The following is a 9955-nucleotide window of genomic DNA, read 5'->3' as shown; positions in this document are numbered from 1 at the left end:
GCCGTTGGCTGGCATGCGCACAAACAAAAAGCAGCAGGAGAGGAGGCCGGCGCATGTGCCGCGCGCCGCACGGCGAGGACGAGGGGGAGAGAGTGCAACGACACGCAGGCGCACAGCACACCGTCCGGTGCCTCCGGCTGCGTCCTTCTCGCTTCCGCGTCGCCAAACGAGCGCCTGCGCGGCCACGATGGAGACCCGTGCGCAGGCGAGGCGGGCCGCCACGGCGTGCGGGCGGGCGGCATGCAGCACCGCCACCACGCACCGTCGCACCCGAGCACCAGCCCGCACAGCAGAGCACACACCGACCACAGCAGCGCCGGGGGACACACCAGCACACAAGCACACAGCCCCTGTCGCGGCACACAGCAGGCAGGGGCACGGCGGCTGCGCAGACGGACCCAACACGCACAGACACCGCACCGCAGCAGCCCCGCACCACACCACAGACAGACGCCACCAGCGAGCAGGGGGTGTGAGACGCACCCACACCGTGTGCGCGCGATGCGCCGACGAAGGCGCCGGTGCCAGTCGCAGCACGCGAGGGGGCCCTGCATCCGTGCACACGCCCCTCCGCCCAGACACACACGCGCTCGCACACACACACCACCCGCGCTCACCCATCACATCCTCACTTCACAGCGCGCCTACAGCCAGCACCACCGGGAGGCGCAGCGCACAGGCCTGCCGCCGAGCACCCACGCACACCCTGCGCGATCGCCCAGCGCCATGTCCCGCAGCGCCGCACAGCCCTCAGCAGCCTGGCATCCCTGCGCCTTCCCGAACAGACACCGCGCCCATCACAGGCGGCAAGCAGCTCATCCAAGCCGCCTCCGCCACGGCACACCGCCCCCACAAACACCTCCCCGCAGAGAGCCTCCACGCAATCCATGAGGTGCCCCTACGCCGGCGAGAGCCGCTCCAGTCGCCGCCCGGTCAGCAGGTCCGCGTAGAGGTCCAGAGCAGGGGCAGCAGCGTGTGCGCCACGGCCAGCGGCACCGGCCGCAGCACCGCCACGGTGTCGCACCTGCGGCATCCGCGCAGCCACGCGTGTCCGGCTCACGCCCATCGACAGGCGATGCGCCGCGTTCCCGGCCGACCACTGCAGCGCCACCGTCGTTGCTGGCACCGCTGCCGCACCCGCTCCTTCCACCGACCACCTCGCAGCCGCCTCCAGCCAGCTGCCGCACGGCAGGGCCCTCCAGGCCACGGGCGCACTCCCCCACACCCGCACACCCTCCCGCGGCACCACGACCATTCACCCACCCGCAATCCGCGCACCGCCGCACAGCGGAGGAGGGGCCCCCTCCGCACCGGCAACACAACAGCCGCATACGGCGCACACCGCTCCGGCACGCCCCCTACAGCGTGCGAGAGGGGTCGCGGAACGGAGGGCGATCAGTGGGGCCCGGCATCACCGGCCGCAGCGCTGTACGAAAGCGGGCGTCTGCTGTGTGGGAAGACATCGTGTGTATGATGCACACGGGTGGAACCGCGGTTTAGGCGGCGGTTACTCGGAGGTGCGCTGTGAATGTCGGACGAGTGCTGGCACCTGCGTGTGCTCGCAGTCGTGCAGGAACGCTGAACCAGCGCACGCCACTCTTCCATACGGACGGATATGCTCGGCAACGCCGTCAGTACACAAACACGGATCGCTGGCCGCGAGCGCGCAGTCCGCACTTGCAGACGCCTTTATTGGGGGTGGAGGTACGTCTCCGTCACGTGGGTGGCGTCAAAGACGGTGATGCCCGCCTTTACGCGGGGCGCACCGCCGCGCTTCTTGTACTGAAATCGCACATGTGTCGCCGCCTCCCCGTTCATTGGGAATGACACCACGTTGCGGAGCGTCGGGCACGTGTCGGGCAGGTGTACAAAAGACACCCGCAGTCCTCTTGCGGTTGACTTGTTGGGTGCCAGCATGCCCAGTGTGAAGTCCTTCGGGCCGTTTTGGTTCGTCGTCATGATGCGCGGAATGACGTAGAAGGGGCCTTTTGTGGGGTCGAGCTCGAGCTCGAGGCCAACGTCGCGGGCAACAATGTACTCGTACTTCTCTGGTGGATGCACCTCGGGGTTATCGGTGCTGAGGGCCACAATCTGCTGCGTGCCCTTCTGCGCGTTGTGCCCCGTGACGGAGATAAGCAGCCCCTTGTACAGCTGATCCGGGTCGTCGGGGTTCTGCAGGCGGCGGTCCTTCTGTGACAGGGTGAAGAGTAGTTTCTGCTTCTTCCTGAGTTCGATCTTTAGCACGACGGACGGGATTATGCCAATGAACTGGCCCGGGAAGCGATACTGGTACCAGGCCTTCTTCACCATGCAGACCCCGCCACCCTCAAAGAACTGCACCGCGTCCCTCCACTCCATCCAGAAAGTGCCATCGCTCACCTTGCTCGGCTTGCACGACCGGCGCACCAAGGAGTGCTTCTGCCACCCGGTGCTGTTCTTGCCCCATGCGCCGGTCCACTCGCCACCGCTTCCCCACGGGTTGCGTATCTTCAGCAGCTTCACTCGCGGAATGACAAACTGGCGCACCATCAGCACCGAGTAGGAGTGGCCGGTGCTCAGGCCCGCCGTCTTGTAGCGCGCCGCAAGTGATGCCTCGTTCGCATTCCCGCTACCAGCGTTGTACGCGCTCGTGTCCGTGCCTGGAGTGCTGATCGAGATGAGGTAGCCATTCTTGCGGTAGCGCAGCAGGTCCTTGAAAAACTGAGATGCGACCGCCTCCTCATTCGCCGCTGCCCTCCACGTATTTGTGAAGGAGTACACCGGAAACCCCGTCAAATCCTGCAGGGCGTGCAGAGGATTGCCGCCGACAATGGACGCGTACGAGCCGTGCAGCTTGGCATACGCCTTCTCCAGCAGCGACACCCACAGCTCGTACGGGTCACCGGTGGAGCGGGCAAAGTAAACGACCCCGTTGTACGTCGGCAGGTAGCTGTCGACAATGATGTGGTGGAACCAGCCGTTCTTACTGATGCACACGCGGTAGCCGCCCGCCCGCTCCTCTTTCTCTCGCCTCGACTGGGAGACGGGGTGGCGAAAGATGTCCTTCACCATCGTCGTGCTCTCCGCCACGACCGCGATCGAGCACATGAGCCAGCAGTCGCCGAGGTGACCCTGCCCAATGCCGGCAGCGCTCACGCCGTGACGGAACAGCTTGATCTCCTCGTGCGCTATCGCCGGTATGTAGTCCTGCGGCCGTCTCCACGCGATGGCGTGCATGTTTGCCACGCTCTGCTTCTCGTGAGGTCGCTTCAGAGCCGCCTCGGATGGGGGGAAGCCCATGTCGATGTATAGGATCTTGCTCTTCCGGCACCTGCACAGGATTTCCTCCTCGTTGTGGCTCACCCCAGCCACGCCGGCCACCTTTTGCGTCTCGTGCATGCACTTCGCCTTCGCCTCGCGGTTAACCTTCTCAATGTAGCCCGGGGCCAAGTCGCGCGACACGCACGCGGCGCTGTAGAAGATCTGCGTCCTCTTGGTGGCCTTCACGTACGGCAGCGTCTCCAGCGGGTAGACGACGACGGAGCACTGTGTCCCCCCGGTGGGCGTCTTCCTCACCGTCGTCCGGCCATGCTCTGTTTTGTAAACGGCCGTCGTTTTTTGGAAGGTGAAGCTGACGTGCATCTCCATGTCCAGCGAGTCGTTGTAGAGGAACCACTTGTGCCTGTCCACCTCCACCCGGTAGCATCGGCCGTCTTCAAAGAGGGGGTAGCAGTCCCCCGTGACCGCAGGGCCGCCATACTTGAAGTCGTGCACCTTCCTCTGGTCATCGTGTTCCCTTGCCTTGCTCTTGGTGCGGCTACCACCGCAGAGCGCCATTAGTCGGTGAGGCGACTGCCGCTGTGTGGATGTGTGGGGGGGGGGAGGGGCGGAAGAGGCGGAGGAGATGGATCGCAGTGCTGCCGTGACGTATGCGAACAGACCCGTGCAAACAAAACACAAGACACAGTAAGCGATGCCATCGAGGCCACAGAGGTGCCACGCCAACGAATCATAACGCCGCACAGAAGTTTGTCCGCCACCGGCGTGTGCCCATTCTCTGATGTGCAGCATTCGTTCACTTCAGCGCTACCCCACGGCCCTCTCAGAGGCTCGCGTTGCGTCGTGCGAAGCAGCGGTAGACACGCGGTACAGCCATCCGCCGACACCAAGAAAGAAATCCTGAGACGGCTGAGAGGCAAAGACATGCAAATGCTCCGAGAGGGAAGTACGCAGGAGTTCAGGGGGAGCGGTGATCTAGGTGCACGCCGCACGAGCTCAGGGCGGAAGTTGGCCTGCCTCAGGCCAGGGCCTCAGAGGGCCCTGCACATCCTGTCTGTGTATGCCATGCTTCACCCTCAGTCGCCTCAAGCCGCGGCACTGCACAATATATAGTGTGGAGACCCTCTACAGTGGAGTCTGGAGGACTCGAGGGTGTAACTCGGGGTGTTCCTTACAGGCTTCCGGCATCTGTGCCGCATCGGCCCGCCCCATCGGGCGCAGGAGACGCCGCACATTTCGCACGCATGCGCGGTGGGGCGGATCAGCGTGCATACTTCTGCGCCTTTGTCCCCCATCACTCGCGCTTCCCCTCCCCGAGCCTCCGGCTGCCTTGCCTGGACGTGATACACCATGCCCGCTGTGCTTGACAGCGCGCGCAGTGCTCGCATCCTGCGGCCAGCTTCGAGACGGCGCTGTTGCCTGGGGAGGGGGCGTGTGTCTGGGCCGCTTGCCCGCATGTGACGCGACAGGTAGGACGCTGCCCTCCGTCGGTGGACGCAGGTTGCGCTCCGCCTTCTCCTGAATCCGCACGCCTCTCACATGAGTGGGTGTGGCAGGCGGAAGGAACCTGCGCGTGAGCATGCGTCTGCGCTCAACGTGCCCATAGCCAGCTATACTTGCTGAGTAGTCGACAGGATGCGCAGTGGGCTGGTACACGTCCGACCATAACCGCCAGTCTCCCCGGTAAGGCGCCAGTCCAGACCTGTCCGCCGACACCAAGAGTCCGCCGCGAATACGCTAGGGTAGGCCACAGGCACCTTCGATTTCCCGCAGAGCGCGCCCCAGACCATGGTACCACGGCGAGGTGTCCGGCGTCGTCACTGAGTGACAGAGTGAAAAAAAAGAAAGAAATGATAAGCAGCAGCGATCCCACGGTAACTTCATACATGGCGGCGTGTCAGCCGATGTGCGTGTGCGTGTCCCCGCACAGTGGACGTACATCGTTCGTGCGTAAGCGAGAAGCACATGCAGGCAACAAAAACTTACTACACAGATTAGCAAACCTCCGACAGCACAAGAGGAAGAGCCGCGCCGTCGTGCAAACGTCTGCACCTCTACCGCCTCAGCCAATGCTGCTGCCGCACCCTACGCGTATACCCCCGTCCGGTCCTCGAATCTGAAACGCCACCGCTGCCACGCTCTCGAGCTGCCGCGTCGAGAAGCTGCGTCGGTTGTGAAACACCGGAGAGTTGGACGGAAGCTGCACCGCCCGCATCCGTAGCTTGCCCGTCTTTGTTACCGCGGTGGAGGAGACAAAGCCGAGTGTGAAGAGCTTGTTGTTCATGTCCCCCTTCGAGCGAGGAATAACATAGTACGGATGTTGGGAAGGCTGCAAGGTGACACGGAGCGCCGTATCGCGACCTAGGACGTAGTTCAGGTGCTCTGTGGGGGTATCGGGGTCCGTGGTGCACACATGCCGAATGAGCTGATCAGCCGACGACTCCCCACCGACACCCTCGCCCGCCTCATGGTCGCCGCGATGGCTGCTGACAGACAGCATCAGTGGGCGCAGCGCTCGGTTCGGGTGATCTGGAGCCATACCGCGATCATCCTCCTGGGACAAGATGCAGTACGCTTCCACGGGACTCGCGCTGTCTACAGAGGCGTCGACGCTGACCTCCAAGACGAAAGAGGGTATCCCATCTTTGAAGAACCCTCGCACACGGCAGTCATGTGCCCAGTCCCAACGACTACAGCACACGCCGCCCCCTTCGAACATCGCTAGAGCCTCAGACCAGTCCAACCACAACCTCGCGAGCGCCGGCCCGCCATCACCATCCATCCCGCACAAACGGGCCAGCTGCGGCTCCTGCTGCCACCGCGCGCTCCCGGAACACCACAGCCCGCTGCCACAGACCTTCAAGGTGGGGCACCGAATCTGAAGAAGCCGAAAGCGGCCGCAGCGAACGAGTCGCAGCACCTTGTACGACATGCCGAGCACCATGCCCATTTGCGCTGACTGGGCCTCGGCCGGCCCGTCGTCTGGCAGGCTCAGGCACACGACGTAGCCGCGTTGATGCACTTTCTCCTCCAGAGAGGTGGACAGGTGTTCGGACAGTGGGCTGTAGGCGGTACATTCGCTCGCGCGGGCACCGGCGCTGCTCCGCACCGCGTCCGACCACTCATCATAGAAGTGAAACGCCGGAAATCCGGTGAGATCCTGCAGCGCCTCGAGCAGGCTACCGCACTGGATGGCAGCGTAGGAGCCGTGCAGCTTCGCGTACGCCTTTTCAAGCAGCGGGTACCAGAGCTTGCGCAAGTCGTGCGAGCAGCGACCCAGGTTTGGGCCCTTGAGCGATGCTGGCAAGTAACTGTCAAGGACGGTGGACGTCCACCAGCCGCCGTGGCTCAGTGCGACGCGGTACGCCCCGACGGCGCGCTCGCGGCTGCCGGCATCCGCAGAGACGGGGTGCCGAAAAATTCGAACGACCTGCGTAGGGTGCTCAGCGAGACAGCAGGCAGCACTGCACAGGTACAGGTCACCGCCTTCCCCCGCACACGGATCCGTCGGCAGCACCGAGCGAGCGAAGAGGCGCGCCTCAGAGCGCTGTGTGGCGGGCAGGTACTCGCAGGGGCGCCGCCAGGACATATCCCAAAGGAAGACGTCATCGACACCTTTGCGGTAAAGCGATGTGCCACAGGGCGGAAAGTCGGGGTCGACAAAATGTTGCCCAGTCAAAGGGCCGAGACCGGCCGCCAACTCGCTGCACTGGCCCGTACAACACTCCAGCACGTCCTCCTTGGTGAGCAGCGAGACATTCGGCTTTCCTGCCTGGTTGACGAAGCGCTTCAGCAGAGTGCGCGCAGATGCGGTGGAGGCACGAGCGCGTGGATTCGTATAGCTGGAGTTCACCAGCACGGCGGAGGAGAGATTCTTGAAGCCGTTCACGTGGCCTACAAGTAGCACCTCCGTCTCCTGTGGCCAAACTGCCACTTGCACCTCATACTCGCCCGACGCCCGCTGGGTCACCGACGCGTGCGGACCGGCCGTGATGACGGATGAGGCGCCGAAGATATACTTCACGTGCATTCTGTACTGCTCCGAGTCGTTGTAGAATATCCACGACCCGTTGGCGGCAACGCAGCGGTAGAGAATGCCATTCTTGAAGGCCGGGGTGTAGAAGCCATTGATGGCGGGCTGTCCGTAGCGATACGGCTGCAGGCTGTGAGCGGCGCCGTGTGGATCCATGTAGGGGCAAAACTTCAGCGGGTCGATGTGAGCCTCGCCGAACTCGTCGACCGCGGCTGACGAGGGAACGCCGCTGGCTCCTGTTGCCGCAATTTCGTTCGAGTTCGGTGGCGACAGAGCGTTGGCAGCCGACATGTGCGATGATATTCGCGTCATTTCCGCCGCTATGGCGGCGCCGTAGAGGTGCTGCTGCTCCGCCTCCAGCTGGGCGCATTCCGCCTCCAGATCCTCCAGCTCCTGCTCCTGCTGCTTGCAATACAGGATATAGTGGCGAATGACGTCGTACGCGTTGGCATCGCGCACATCGCTCGTGAGAAAAGCAAAGTCGCCGCTGTCGTCGCTCGTGATATCCGAGTGCGACAGTTCCACCGGCAGTGCAGCGCTGGTGCTGACGAGATGGCTTGCACAGTGCACAACACGTCCCTCGGAGCCCTCCACGCCAATGTGGTGCCCCTCGCTACCGTGTGAGGTTTTAAAGCTTGACGAGGGGACAATCCCCAACGCGGACGTGCAGACTGCTGCAGGGATGCAGGGAGTCGGTCCTCGCGCCGCGCTGCCAAGGGTAGAGGCAGTCAGCATATCGCACGTGGTGTCCGACAAGGTGAACGATGACGGAGGCCGCAGGAACTCCTCCAGCATGGCATCAGTGACGAAGTCCTCATCGCAAATGGGGTGGATGGCGCTGCCGTCCATTGGCATATATATATACGGTTGTGGGCGTGTTTTCCGCTTACCGGCTGCGGCACCATCTACTGCAAAACACGAAAGCGACGCATTCAGCGCTTCCGCGAGAGCGCGGCGAAGTGTGCGCGACGGCCACAAAGGAAGAGCTTCTCGGTGGCCCGCGCAAATACGCCGAGGCAGGCACGCCTATGTGTCGACAGGACTTCCTCCCTGATGTGCTCGGGGGTGGGGTGTGGGTGGGGGAGGGGGGTATGGGGCATGAGAGACAGTGGCGTCACACGAGACAGACGGTAGAGAAGAAGCATTCCCGATGCGACCGCAGTCTTCTGCGGACGGACGCGGGGATCTTTGACCTCGACCGTTGAGGAGCGAGCGAGAGAGGCTAGACATGGAAATGACGACCATCCCCCAGAGGGAAAGGATGGAGCTGGGCTATGCAATGCCCCGCCGAGAGAACACGAAACATCCGTAGAAAACTCTGCCGCAGTTGCGCACGCACCGTGCGCACACAGACACCGCTTGCCATGAGGAGGGCGAGAGAGGCAGAGAGGGTATGCGCACGCACGAGCCGCCCATCACTCCCGCACCACCCACCCCTCATCTCATTTCGCGCGTGAGCGTTGGGCTACAGGGTACCGAGAAGAGAAGACATCGAGATGAAACAAAAAAATGAAGACAACTGGAAAGGGAGGGAGGGAGGGGAGACGTACAGCAGCACAGACCACCACGCACGCACGCGCCCACCGCGCTACGCCACCACGTGTGCGCAGGGAAAGACGGAGACAAACGACGAGAGACGAAACGACAGAGAAAGGGGCCCGCGAGGAAACGGAGAAGAGAGCGGCCGGCGTGTCTTGAGAGTCGGCAAGCAGCGGCGAAACTCCACCCACTCGCACACACACACAAAACAAAACAAAAGACAGCAAACTGCACGTTCGCTCATCGGTGCCGAACGTTCGGCACCGCCTTCCATCACCACACCTTCCTCTTCATGCCTCCCCTTCCCCCTTCTTCTAGAGACATCAGTGCCTGCACTACCCACACGCGCGCACGCCCCCTCGCGAGAGAGCCAGAGATCGGGTGTAGGCAATGCAGCAGAGGACGGCGTAGAGGAACACACAGCAGCCTCAAGAGACGGGGAAAGTTATGCAAGAGGAGTCGTAGGGGGTTCCTAAAAAGTGCGACAGTGACACACACACACACAACGGCAGACATACGAAGTCGGTTGGCGGCCATCAACGTCGTCACGCAACAGATGCGCATCACCCATGGGATCGGTACAGGAAAGAGTAGACTAGAAAAGACAGAGAACAGAGACACCACCCTCCCAGGAACGCTTCAGAAACAACATGGCGAAGAGCCCCGCCCCTCCCCTCCCCACACAGTCACCACGCCATCCCAAAGGCCCACGAACGCGCACGGCGTGACACCCACCCACACGCAGTACCCGTGGAAAAGGTGGAGGGAGGAGGAGAGCGAGATGTGACGATATATGCGACGGCCGTACAGTGGAGTGCGCAGCCGCGGCAGGGGTGAGGGGAGGCGGGGTATAGGCGAATCCACACACCAGAAAAAGAAAACGACCCGCACGCCGCCGCCACTCCTCCGACCCGCTTGCCCCATTGCCACACGGCACCGCCGCCTCCCCGTACACACCGCACACGACAAGAACGACAACGATACGATGAGGTACACCAAACAGAAGATAAGCATAGGCGCCAAAGTAAGATTGGACGGCGCATCAACACAGCTGGAGACGCGCACGCACAGCCCCGCCCTGGAGAGAGAGTGAGTGCACCGATAAGGGGGGGATGCGGGGAGAAT

General features: G+C 63.0%; 2 protein-coding genes across 2 annotated transcripts; both read right to left on the bottom strand.

Moving 5' to 3' along the window:
* Positions 1–1689: 1689 nt before the first annotated feature.
* LmxM_30_0460a_1 (uncharacterized protein) lies at positions 1690–4050 on the bottom strand (the record flags this gene model as incomplete). Its single annotated transcript, XM_003886534.1, has 1 exon — positions 1690–4050. One exon carries the CDS (start codon positions 4048–4050, stop codon positions 1690–1692), a length of 2361 nt encoding a protein of 786 aa, XP_003886583.1.
* Positions 4051–5320: 1270 nt separating this feature from the next.
* On the bottom strand, positions 5321–8146 carry LmxM_30_0430_1 (uncharacterized protein; the record flags this gene model as incomplete). Its single annotated transcript, XM_003886533.1, has 1 exon — positions 5321–8146. The coding sequence occupies one exon, from the start codon at positions 8144–8146 to the stop codon at positions 5321–5323; it is 2826 nt and encodes a 941-aa protein (XP_003886582.1).
* Positions 8147–9955: the final 1809 nt, after the last annotated feature.

Source organism: Leishmania mexicana, contig 23, assembly GCF_000234665.1.
Source record: "Leishmania mexicana MHOM/GT/2001/U1103 WGS CADB00000000 data, contig 23, whole genome shotgun sequence".
Taxonomy (NCBI): Eukaryota; Euglenozoa; class Kinetoplastea; order Trypanosomatida; family Trypanosomatidae; genus Leishmania; species Leishmania mexicana.
This window is presented reverse-complemented; position numbering and strand designations above follow the sequence as displayed.